Below are 12,757 nucleotides of genomic sequence, written 5' to 3' on the forward strand. Positions count from 1 at the left end.
ACAGCATCTGCTGGAATTTTTTTATTTAAATAAAATATACAACACGGTGCATTTACCGTTTTCTGTTTTAAAAGTGGCAGATTTGAAAATTGCTTGGGGGGGGTGGTTGGGGATGGGTGGGCCCACTGACTGGACCTGGCTTCCCCAGTCTCTGAAGAGTGGCTGGGCTGGGTCAGAGCTTTTATAAAATGCGTGCGTGTGTGTGTGCGCGCGCACGCGTGTGTGCGTGAAGACGGTGGTGAGGCCAGGCCCTGATGGCAAGGGGAGTGGTCCTCAAGCCTCATGCCCCTGCAGCCTCCACCCCTGCTCCTCTCCCCTCCCCACCCCCCTCCAGGACTAGACAGGCTTTGGATCAAGTCCTGCCGCCTTCCTAGAGGGGGGCAGCGGTGTGTGCACAACTCAGGCTGAGGCTGCCACTTAAATCCTTCCTGCTCTGAGAACTCCCTGGGCCCAAGGGGCATCCTCCTGCCCACTGAAGACCCCAGCCAGGTGCCTAGTCTCTCCCCAAGATCCCAGGATCCTTCACCACCTTCTCTCCTGGATGGCTGTCTCCCTCTCCCTGTGGCCCATCCATGGAGATACTGGCCTGCCCCACATCCCAGGATGACTCAGGACCAAATCTGATCTTGACTTCATTCCGGCTGGAGCATGGAGGGGGTTCTGGTTGGACAAAGTGGGACCAGCCCTCCCCACTCTGCAGGTCTCGGCAGCCAAACCTGCTCCCGCCCAATAGACAGGTGGAGTCAGACCACTAACCTTGGCCCTGGCAGAGTCTGGCTGGGGAGGAGGAGTGTGCCTCAGGAGGCATCTGAGCTGCTTTCACATTGGCCCCCCATTCTGAACCTGCTTCCAGCTCCCAGGTGCCTCCAGAATCAAGGCCAAAGCCCTCAGGCTGCCATCCAACGCCTCTGGATCTCCACCCAAAGCCCTGACTCTACACGTAGGCACCCACCTCAGCCCCGTCCTCACCGTGAACTGCATCCCACCCCCGCTCCCCTTTCCTCGCCTCCCCGCTTCTCTTTCCTGCCTCTCAAGGCCTGGCTCAAGCCCACCACTGGCCACAGGAGGCCCTGCAAGGAGGCCCAGCCACCTCCTGTGTCCTGAGATCATAAGGTCCTGGAGCCCTCAGCCAAAGTTCTTTGGGCTCTCACCACAGCTTGTTGGAGCAGTGGGCTGGGCACATGAGGAGGGGGCAGAAGAAACTTGATTTATTGAGCACCTACTACGGTGTGTGCCAGGCGCTAGGCTGGGCATTTCACATCTGCTACTTTTCTCATCTGGTCCTCATAGGTCCTTGTGAGGCGGTACCATAATTATTCCCATTTTACAAATGAGGTAACAGACTCAGAAAGGTCAAACAACTAGCCCAAGGTCATAGAGCTACGAAGTGGCAGGGCTGGGATTTGAACCCAGGTCTGATTCCTTCCAAAATCTGGTCTCTTCCCACAGCACTCAGTCCCTTTCAACAGTTGCTTCTGGAAGGGACATAGGATTTGGCCTCAGGCAGGCATGGATTTAAATCTCCAATCAGTCCTGGCTCTGCCACTCCTAGTTACATGACTCTGGAAAAATTGCCCCAAACTCAGTGTCCTCATCTGTGAAACGGGGAGAATCAAAGGACCCACCTCATGGCCTTTGTGAAATTGAAGGAGCTAATGTGTGTAAAGTGCTAAACCAGTGCTTGGCACAGAGCAGACTCAATAAACAGAATTTCCCCTCACCTCCCACTGTACAGATGGGAAAATGGAGGGCCCCAGGAGGTGACAAGATGTGCTTGAGGCCCCACAGGGAAGGAGGGGTCTTCTGCTTCTGTGTGGGGAGAGGTCGGGCCAGGACTGGATTTGAGACCAGAGATGGAGAGAAAGGGAGCCTGCTGAGAGGTCCTGGGGTCCTCTTCCCTGAGGACCGGAGAGAACATCTTCCCCAGACCCTGTGGTGCCCAGCCAGAGGGCCAAGGCGGGCTGCGGGATGTAAGGTGCCCTGGGCGTCCTGGCGACGTGGGGTTAAAAGGTGCACACACGTGAGTGGCTATCTACATGGCTCTGCAGGGCGCTACATAGCTATACACATTTTACATACATATACATATTCATATTCATATACATAGCTTGCTAAGTTTGCAGTAGAAAAAAAATGCAAGACTCTCAGGGCCCTGGCCCCGTTTTGTCTCAAGGACTCAGGTGACTGAGGCTCCCCAGGAACACATCCAGGGGCAACCCCTTCCTGGGGGGAACAGCTAAGGGGCTGGTGGTGACTATTGCCCTAAAACGAACACAATAACAGACCTGCTCTAAGAAACCCCAAAGGTGGGTCACCCCCACGCCCGGCCCGTCAAGCCCCAGAAACCCCCACCTGCATTCTTCTGGCTTTTGCCTTTGGGCCCTGCCTGCCTCCCTGCCCCCTCCCTCCCTCTAGCGCTGAGTATTAAAATAGTCTATAAAAGCAAGTGACCAAAAATCTATAGCTCTAAGAATACCTGGTTATTTTCTGCTGTCTTTTGTTTTTCTGGTGTGGGTTTTTTTTTTTAATGATAATTATTATTGTTATTGGTATATCTCCTAATCACAGTTAAACCTGAAGGAAGAAAGAAGGGAGAAAAAAAGAAGAGAGAAGAGGGAGGGAGGGGACCCGCTCATAGATTGGACGGCAGTTTGGAGCGCACTGGCTCAGCCCTGGCCCCAGGTTCCCTCTGGGGGGCAGCAGTCAGAGGGGGCCCCCCAGAAGAGGCGGCTCTTGCCCCAAACAAAGAAAGAGGGGGTGGCAAAGAACCTGAGGATGTCTTCCGAGGCAGAGTGACATGCTGGCCGGGGAGGGCACCATAGGGCCTCCCCGGGGGACCGAGGCCCCCGCTGCCCCCGCTAGCGCCGCCAGCTCTGGGGACGATTGGGAAGGCGGCCACGGACTCCCCCGAGGAGTGCGGAGAGGCTCTGCGGAGAGTCTGCGCCCCGTCCTGGGGCAGGGCCGGCTGGGAGGCTGAGATGAGCTTGAGGTCCTGGGTGAGGCGGCCCGGGGTGAGCGGTGGCGTGCCCCGGCGCTGGGGGACCTGGGGGGCCGGGGGGCTGGAGGCGGGCGGCAGGAGCAAGGAACCGTGGGAGCCGGAGGCCCGAGGGGGGGCACTTGGGAAAGTTCTTGGGGGGCCGGGGCTGTGGCCCGGCGGGCTGAGACCTCCGCGGGGGGGAAAGGCTACGGGAGAAGCCCCCCCGGGGGCCCCCGCCACGAAGGACGGCAGCTCAGGTTGCCGCGGGGGCGTCTCTGGCGTACTTGGCGGGCCGGCGGCCAGCTCCCCGGGAGGCTGGCCCAGCTGCCCGGGGCTGGCCGACGGGGACCGGGAGGAGGGCGGGGGCGGCAGGAAGTGCTCCAGGAGTCCCAGGCCCCCCCGCGCCCCGGGCAGGGGGGGCGGCGGCTGGTTGGCCTGCGGCGAGCGGGCGCCGGGCTGCAGCGGCGTGAGCAGCGGAGAGTCGGACGAGGACAGGGAGCCGCCCAGCGCCTTGTGGAAGTGGCCGAAGCCGGCGGCCGCGGCGGCAGGGCCGGAGGCAGAGGGCGTGGGAGCCGGGGATGAGCCGCCGAGCCCGGGCGGCGGGGAGGAGCCGGACGAGGGCAGGAGCGGGCTCAGGCCGGCGGGCGCGGAGAAGCCGGCCAGCTGCTGGATGTGGAAGGAGGAGGAAGACGGCGTGTCCACCTGCGACGGGCTGCTGGCGGGCGAGGCGGAGCCCAGCGCCGACGGGATCAGGGACTGCAGCCGCTTCAGGTGCCTGGGCGTCTGCCCCGCCCCGAGGCCGCCTAGCCCGGGGCCGGGGGGAGGGCGGAAGATGGCGGCGGGCAGGCGGGGGTGGTGGGTGAGCGCGATGGCCACCGAGGTGGTGGCCGCGGCGGCCTGCAGCGGCGCCTGGATCAGCGGGGTCCAGATGACCGGCGTGGGCGTCGGGGTGGCCGAGGCGGCGGCCTGGACGCGGTGAGCGCAGTGGGCCATCTCGCGGTCATGCTGCACGATCTGCTGGATGATCTCGTTCTCCTGGTAGTTGAAGACGCCTGAGTTGAGGTCGTGCTGGACTTTGTGGAGGAGGATGGAGTTCTTCTTGCCTGGGCCACGGAACCAGAGCAGGGGCTCAGGCCGGAGCGGGAGGCGGGGTGGGGTGGGGTTGGGGGGTAGAGAGGGTCCCCCTCCCGGCTGCCGCCCTGCCCGGCCCCTCACCAATGCGGTCGAGGCGGTCCAGCGCCACCGTCTCGAAGGCCCGCCGCATCATGGGGTACTCCTCCAGCACCTCGTTGAAGTTGTCCACGCTCAGCGAGTAGAGGCGACAGTAGGTGTCGGCCCTCACGCTGGCCGTGCGCCGACCCCGAGTCAGCAAGCAGATCTCTGCCAGGACAGCGGGAGTGGGGAGGGGGGCTCGACGGGGCCTCCTGCTCGCCCCCTTACCTGGGTCCCCACTGTCTGGTAGGGAAGCTTGACGGTCACAAGGCCCCATCCCCAGCGGTGACCACGCTAGATGCCCCCAAGTGCATGCCAGGCTCTTTCCCGGCTCTGGCACCCCCACGCTGGGCCACAGACACCCACTTCTGGGCAGTGGGCACAAAGGGCCCCAAACTTCATCCTCGGTGTCTCTCCAGCCCATTCCCCTGTCCCCCTAGAGTTCCCTGAGCCACCTCACCTCCAAAGTAGGAGCCGTCTGCCAACTTGGTCTCCTTGTTGCCCTTGGTGAGCACACTGACCACGCCGTGCTGGATGAAGTACATCTTCTTGCCAATGGTGCCTTCACGGATGATGTAGTCCCCAGGCTGGAAGACCTCGAAGCGCAGCTTGGTCAGCATGGAGGTCACGAAGTTGGGGTCCGCATTGGCAAACAGAGGCATGGAGGCCACCAGCTTCCGGCAGTTGAAGTTGATGATCTCCTGCTCCCCAGACAGGGTGCATGGGCAGAGAGGGAGGAGGTGAGAGAGCTGCCCAGTGGGAGGCAAGTTCCCCTCCCCGCCGCCGCCCCCCCCCCCCCCCCCGCCCGCCCGCCCGCCGCTGGCTCACCTCCCTCAGCGGCTCGCTCAGCTCGCCCAGGATGCTCTCCTCGTCGAACATCTTGCCCTGGTAGCGGTGCTCATAGTAGTCGTGGATGCGCTGCCGCGTGTCGGGCGGGAGCTTGTGGAAGGACATGTACTGCTCCACCTGCTTGTACTGAGTGCAGGGAGAGAGGGAGAGGGCGTCAGCTCCCGAGGGCCTCGGCCCTGCTGGTGACCAGAGCTGGCCCGGACCCTGTGGGCCTTCTTGGCCCAGCCTGGCTCCCCGACGCTGAGATCCTTGGTGTGGGTGTGCCCCCAAACCATGGCCCCGACTCCCAGCTGCTTGGGGCGGGGGAGGGGCTCCATCAGAGTGCTCAGGGCCCTGGAGATGGCCGGGGATGATAGGGGCTGTCCAAAGCCCCGTTCCAGGCCAACCGACCAGGAGCCCATCAAGTTTCCTCTGCACATGGGTCTTTTCTGTGTCACACTGGATCAGAGAGGCCTCACTGGCCTTGGAGGAGCTCTTTGCCACCAGCAGTCACAGGGTCTGGGCAGCAGGGTTGGGCTGCAGTGGGTTAGAGGGGGCCAGAGGCTGAAGTCAGGATGCCTGACCCATCATAGGCTGTGTATCCAAACATGGCCCCCCAGCTGGTTCCAAGTCATTTTGTTGAAGAGTGACGCTAGCCCACGGGAGGACCAGAGTAGAACAGGGTCCTTCATCAGAGGTTGGGGATAAGAGATTTGTAAGCCTAAGTGCCCAGGGCTCAAGCAAATATGAAATGCTCCCATCCACCCAGGGGTGAAGGGTGGGTGCTGCTCCAGCCGTCCCGGGACTGTGGGTGCAGAGTGGGGGTCCACAGGGGCACGCTAGGCAGAAACAGATTAGGCAAGAACAGAGTTTTCCCACACTGAGATGGAAGGGAAGTTCCTATATCCCGGGAACAAGCAGAAGAGGGGAGCCTGTTCTCACACATTGGTGCTCCCAAGAGGTGGGGACAGAGTGCGGCTGCAGACAGATGCCAGCAGGCAACCGAGGGCTGGGAGATGAAGTTTCTGTCGTTCTTCCAGCCAAACTGGCTCTGTCTGCTCGAGGTTGTGCCCAGCCCCAGGAGACAGGGACTTCCCTGCTGGCTATGGGGACAGGGGCAGTCAGAACAGCTAGAGCTGTATTTTAGAGAATTCCCCACACCTGGAGCATCAATAATGGTGGGGAGGCAGGGTCTGGAGATGGGGCGGGAGCTGGAAGCTTATTGAAGTGATCCAGGCGAGAGCTAGTAGTGGGGACCAAGGGGAGGCAATACATTTCTGAGAGATTTATGGGTGAATCATATTGGAGAGCCATTAGCTAAAGAACGAAATAAAGACAATTCTCAAATGGAAAGTCACAAGCAGCTTGACTCTGCCCTCGAATGAACACTGGTGCTTTTTCTAAACTATCCCTGATTGTAGTCCCCCATCCTCATCCCACACGGAGCCCTGACCCTGGTCTCACACTGAGTCCTGACCTGGTCACAGGCTGGGCACTGACCCGGGCCCACACTGATCCCTCACCTGGCGCTGGACTAAGCCCTGGCCTTTATAACCTGACTCCTCTCCTCCTTCCCCTTTCCAGCCCCTCACTCCTAACCCAGGAGCCTTTGTTCTAATGAGGCTGATTTCTTGCCCACCCATCTGCATACACCTTGGTCTTGCTCATCATGATGACTAGCCTAGAATTCTCTTCTACCTTCTCCTTCCTCTGCCTCCCCAAACTGCCCCTCCCACCCTGCCTTGGCCTTGCAGACTCTCCTGACCTCTCCTTTTGGCAGCATGGGACCTGGGCCTCCATGTCTTGGTCACCCCACCAAGGGACAGCACCTGGGGCAGGCAGGCAGCCAGTTAATCAATACACACTGAGTCCTGCTATGTGCTGGACACCGGGAATTCAACGGGGAGACATAGACCTGGGTCCTGCCCTCACGGAGTCACAGCCTGGACGGGCAAGATGGACGCTAAACAATGGACCACACAGAGGACGTAAATACGGCAGGAGTTCCGACTGTGGTGAAGGGGAATCAGAGGGCACCATAGGGTCACAGAAGGCTCACCAAGGTGAAGTGCAGGCTGAGAGGTGGAGAAGTGGTCGGGTGAAAAGGAAAGAGGAGAGTTCCAGGCTAGTGTCTGTGCCAAGGCCCTGTGGCAGGAGGACACGTGCTGGGGGGTGGGCAGGCCGGGCGAGGCTGGAATGGAGGGCTGTGGGCCCATGGCATGATCTGGGCATGAGAAGGGCAGGGGCCAGATTATGCCCCTTAAATGCCAGGCTGAGGAAACCCACCTTGGAGTCCCTCTGCATCTATGAGTAACGTGAAGACTCTGACGAGTTTTAAGCAGGATGATATGATCAACTTTACATTTTTTAAGTGCCTGCTCTAATCTGCCATGCAGAGCATGGCGTAGAAGGTGGCAGACGGAGCCCACTTAGCCAATAAATATTGACTGTCCTGCTCTGTGCTCACACAGTCTTGGCGGTTGGCACGTATTACTCACTCCTCATAAACCCCATGATGTGACCCCTTCTACGTACTGTCTCCATCTTACAGATGAGCAAACGGGGCACAGAGATGGGAAGTAACACGCCCACGCTCCACGGACAGCCGGTTATATCATCTGGGCCCCACTGCCCAGGGAGAGCTAGAAGGACCAGCCAGAGGGGGAGGAGGAAAGCCGAGAGTGTGCAGTTAACAGAAACCAAGCGCCGAGCCAAGAAGGGAGTGGTAACTGTCAAATGCCACTGAGCTGCTGAGCGAGCCATCGGCTTTAGCAGTGCACAGGGCACTGGGGAACTTCAGTTCAACGGGCTGAGCCATGGATTCAGCAATCCTAAGCAACATGGGGGTTTGTTTGTTTTAGGAACTTGTCCATGAAAAAGAGGCAGACAACAGAAAAATGAGCAGCCGAGGCCAGATGATGGTAGAGGACAGAACACGTCGGCCCCCCCCCAGACCCACCGGCTGCCAGCCTGTTTTCCCTGGGGGTCACGGGACAGGTTCTCCTGAGACAGCCCAGGATGGACCACAACTTTCCGCCCTACCTTTTCCTGGTACTGGCGCCGGGAGGAGTCCAGGGACTGGATCAGGGCGGTGGCGTGGCCGATGAACATGGCATAGCACGTGGCGCCCACAATCATGCTGAGCATGGTGAGCCAGACATCCGACATGCCCACAGGTGCCTGCCGTCCATACCCGATGCACAGCATGTGGCTCATGGCCTTGAAGAGGGCATAGGAATACTGCTTTCCCCAGGAGTTGTTCTGTGGACAGATTATGGGGTGGGTAGTGAATGGCCGCCCCCTCACTAGCAGCTGGAAAGGTCCCTGCCACCTCGCACCCCTCAACCTAACTTTTTCCCAGTGGCTGAGGCCAGGGAAGGCTTCCAGCCTTGCTGCTGGCTGAAAGCCTTGGGTGAGGGGCAGGAGGCCCATGCTGGCGACCTGCGGTGACAGCGGATCCCTGACTCAGGCCTTTCTCTTGCTCTGGGGGACACGGATCAGGCTAGAAGCCCCAGCAAAAGGAGGGTAGCCAGCCTCGCCCCCCTCTGACTTCTCAATCCCCATGGGGCCTCCTGGAGCCCCTACAAGCAGCCAAAGGCTCCAGGCTGAGCCACCCTGCTGTCCTCCACTTGCTGAAATAGCTCCATCCCCCCCACCAAACTTCTACCAAGTGAAGCCCATTTCCCCACTGACCTCAATTATAAAACCAAATATGCTTCCCCTGGGGGGACAGGCTCCGGCAGACTGAGCCAAAAACACTGTCCTCATTTTGGGTGAGCAAAGTTGAAGCGCTGCAGAGCTAACTCGCCTCCTGGGTGAGCCCTGCCGGAATGGGTCCAGGGCTGAGGCCCTCCTAGTCTTCCCCCACCAGGAGCTGGACTGTGTGGAACAGACACTGCTTGGGGGCTGGAGGAGGGAGGAAGGGAGTGAGCGAGGCTCCTGGCTATTTTTGTCTCCAAAGCCAGTCAGTGTCTCAAGCAAGTCTCCGTGTGGGAACGCTGGGCGCAGAAGGGCCATCTCCTGAATTTAGTGCATGTGTGGGCCTGTCACCCTCACACAGAGGAAACTGTCCCCAAAGAGGAAGCTGCCAGATGAACCCCAGCATCTGCCACCTCTTCACTGTCTCCCTGTTCACACAGAGGATGTATTAGCAACTATGCACAGGACTTTGTGCAGGACCCACAGAACCGGTGCCCAGAGCCCCAAACCCTTCCATGGTAAGCAGGCCATTCCCAGCACCTGGAGAAAGGCCCAGGAGCTCCTACCCATGTTCAACGTCACTCAGATGGTACCAGACAAAGCTGAGCTGGTCTGGTTGCTCTGGGCCCAGACCAGGTTGGGAGGTCAGGGGGGCTGATCCTGGGGTGCTGGCCCCAGCTCCCTGCCTGGGGACCTGGGGTGGCCCCCAGCTGTCTCTAGTCAGGGCTTGGGGCCTTACGGCTGAGCCTCTGGGGACTGGGAAATTCAATCCATATGGCCGATTCATTTACACTTAACTCATCAAAAGGCTGTTTTGTAAAGGCCTATTTGATGCTGAAAGATGCCTGGGGGGGGGGGGTCTCTTTCACCTTTTTCAAAGCTGGTTTCTCCTCCCCTAGGGCTCTGGGAATTTGCCCGCCAGCCCGAACCACACAGACAGGGAGGGAGAAGGAGGGAGGCAGGGTTCACCAGACCCCGAGAAATGGCCACAGGTCCAGGGGGTCCTCACCCCGCCTGGTACCCACTCTGTCCATGGGAGGTGCCCAGGGGTGGGGAGGGGGGCTCTGCGCTATGGCTTCCCAGCCCCCATTCCATCTTCCCTCCCCCACCACAGGGTTGGTGGTAGGGAGGTGGTAAGCCCTCCAGGCTCAGAAGGAGACAGTGTGTGTCTGAGGGGTGGGGACTGGGGGGCAGGGAAGGGAAGGGAAGGGGGGGGGTGGGGGGACAGCCCCGCTCAGCTGCCTGAGCAGAAGGTGGCTAGCCCCGTCTAGGCGCTGCCAACAGTGCTCCTCACAGGTTTCTCTTCCTAGGCTTTTAGGGTTGGTCTGCCTCCCGGGAACGGAGGGAGGAGGGCAGGAGCCCCCAGCCCAGCTTTGCCACACTTGAAACCGTCTGAGAATGGCCAGGTCTTCGCTTCCTTGGGTGAAGTCAGGGCCAAATCCTGAGGCTACCGAAGAAGGCCATGTAGCGAGCGGGACACAGCCCAGGGCTCTGGGACGGACCTCTATCGGTTAGAGCCATGTGCGCTCGGGCACCAAGCGGGCCCCTCGGGATCCCATGTGCTGGGGCTCAGGGGTCCCAGCTCGTGGCCCGCCTCTGCCCCTTCGTGCCCGGCCCTCCTCTCCCCAAGGTGCAGAGGGAGGGCGGAGCTGGGCGCTCACCACCATGTTGTTGATAGACACCCAGCAGTCGTCGGGGAAGTCCTGCAGCATGGGCACCAAGAACTGCAGGCAGCCGTCCCAGTGGCAGAGCAGGAGCATCATGCCGATGAGGTTCACTATGCGCACCACGGCACTCGCCAGGTCGTAGGTCATGTGGAAGATCTGTAGGCAGAGGGAAGGAAACTGGCCTAGGTGGGCAGCTGGCTGGGAGAGGGCGTGGCCCCTGTGGCTGCTGGTGGGCACTGCCCCCCCCCCGGGGACTTGGCAGAGCAGCCGGCCTGGTGCAGGTGCAGGCGGGGGCAAGGGTGGGGAGGTGGCGGGAAGGTGGCCTGGAAGAGGCACAGAGCAAGCTGTGGGGCCCCAGAGGGACGCCTCCTGGGATTCATGCAGATGTGGGTTCTCCCCTGGGGAAGTCCAGCCCTCCAGGCCGGATACCTGAAGGGAGGGCACCTGGAGCCCCCCGCAACCCCAGAGTGGGCAGAGAAGCTGCCTCATCAGCTTGCCTAGGCTGTGAAGACAACGGGAGAAGAGCCAGCCAGCGTGAGGCTCCTCAGGGGACCACGGTCTATCGTCATGCTAGGGCCATGGTGTTTCCCCAGCTCTGCCACTAGACACGGAGGACCTAGCAGCGGCAGTGGCTCTGCTTAAGGCAGCCACGGAGCCGAAGGGGAAGCAGCATGGACACAGGGGCTCCCAGTTCACACAGACCTTGATCCCAGGCCCACTTCTACCCAAACCCCAGCTGTGCGACCTTGAGCAAGTCCCTGAACCTCTCTGATTATGTTTCCTCATCTGGAAAATGGCAATAAAAATTCTTACCTGAGTGGACTGTCAAAGGGATTAAATTATACATATAAAGTGCTCACTACTATGGAAGTGTTCCACAAATTACGAACCATTATTAATTGATGGGTTGTTGTTAATAATTAATCTTTATGATTAGTTAATATGTAGTAGTAGTCATGCTCTCCTGTATCGCTTAATAAAGTACAGCCCTTCCAACCCCAGCCCAGCACCACCCATGCACCCCCACTCCTGTGGCTCCTAGTGGGAGGCTGAAGCCTGGCGGGGCAGGGCCAGGGTGGGCACATCCCAGCATCCCTGCCCCCCGCCACCCTCCTCCCAGAGCTGCTGCTTGGTCTGGTATCATCAGGGATCCCCATGCTGATGGGACAATGAAGGGACAGAGAGCTGGAAGGAAGTCTAGAGGGAGGTCTCTAGAAGCTCTGGTCTTGCCCTTGGCCTGGGAGACTCTGGGGTGGGATGGGGTAGACTTTGGTGGCTGGTGGTGGGATATTCTTTTTTTTTTTTTTAAGATGTTTTTATTTATTTGACAGAGAGAGCGCAAGCAGAGGGAGAGAAAGGAAGAAGCAGGCTCCCTGCTGAGCAAGGAGCCTGATGTGGGACTCGATCCCAGGACCCTGGGATCATGACCTGGGCTGAAGGCAGCCGCTTAACCGACTGAGCCACCCAGGTGTCCCTGGTGGCGGGATATTCTGATACTAGTGACTTGGTTTCCCCTTCTGAAATGTGGGCTTAGTTTGGGGCTAGGTTCTGAAAAGCCAAACATGAATACTACTTGTCGATCACCCCCAGGGGCGCGCCCACCTGCGGCCCCCTTACTAGCACGACTGCATGTTCCAGCCGAAAGGCGGTGGAGTCTTTTCAGGATGAAGCAGACCCTGGAGAGGTTCATGGAAGATGGTGCTCCATCACCCCCACGGCCCCCGTGACAGAGGGACAATAACACCGCATCTGAGTGTGGGCACGTGGGCCCACAGCCGTAGTCCCATTTAAACTCACAACAAGCCTTTGCTAAAAATATTCATAATCCATTTTCCACCAAGGCTTGGAGAAGGAAAGGCACTGGCCACTGTCATGGTGGCAGTGGGAAAGGCACGTCCGAGCCTGCAGATTATCAGACTGGCCCAGTGAGGGAAGGACAGTTTTCAGGAGTTCTGTCTTGCAGATGGAACAACTCAAACCCAAAGTGGCTGAGCGATGTGGCTGGATTCACACGGCAAGGGGACCCAGGGCCAGCCCGAACTCCCCAGCATCTCGCCTCCATAAGCCCTGCGCTGCGAGCGTGTGGGCTTCCCGCCGAACTGCTGCATCAGTGTAAGGGCGGGGGGCACAAGAGACCAGGCAGGGCAGTACGGGCCCGGGGCCCGCGTCTAGGAGGCAGAGCACGCCTGAGCATGACAGCAGTGCCTCCGTCTGTCCGTCCACAGCCGGCCTTGCCCTGGAGCCTGGATCCCAAGCCCAGGAAGCTCCTCAGCCTCTCCCCACCATCCCCAGCAGCTCCTGAGTACCAGCACCCCAACTGCGGCTCTGAGGGGAGATCTCACTTCTGGCTCCTCACTGCTTAGGTGGACATCAC

The 12,757-nt window shown here is 59.8% G+C and overlaps 1 protein-coding gene across 1 annotated transcript in view; it reads right to left on the reverse strand.

The window, feature by feature from the left end:
* Nucleotides 1-2,622: 2,622 nt before the first annotated feature.
* The window catches only part of HCN4 (hyperpolarization activated cyclic nucleotide gated potassium channel 4), a 41,522-nt gene continuing 31,387 nt past the window's right edge, over nt 2,623-12,757 (reverse strand). The window contains exons 3-8 of the mRNA XM_025884568.2: nt 10,378-10,539; nt 8,060-8,278; nt 5,018-5,164; nt 4,650-4,890; nt 4,193-4,357; nt 2,623-4,080 (exon numbers count right to left, since the gene is read on the reverse strand). Coding sequence (XP_025740353.1) covers nt 2,633-4,080; nt 4,193-4,357; nt 4,650-4,890; nt 5,018-5,164; nt 8,060-8,278; nt 10,378-10,539 — 2,382 coding nt within the window. The 3' untranslated portion in view covers nt 2,623-2,632. The remainder of the gene's footprint in view (nt 4,081-4,192; nt 4,358-4,649; nt 4,891-5,017; nt 5,165-8,059; nt 8,279-10,377; nt 10,540-12,757) is intronic.

Source organism: Callorhinus ursinus, unplaced genomic scaffold, assembly GCF_003265705.2.
Source record: "Callorhinus ursinus isolate GAN/ISIS: 27379988/994484 unplaced genomic scaffold, GSC_fseal_2.0 scaffold25, whole genome shotgun sequence".
Classification (NCBI taxonomy): Eukaryota; Metazoa; Chordata; class Mammalia; order Carnivora; family Otariidae; genus Callorhinus; species Callorhinus ursinus.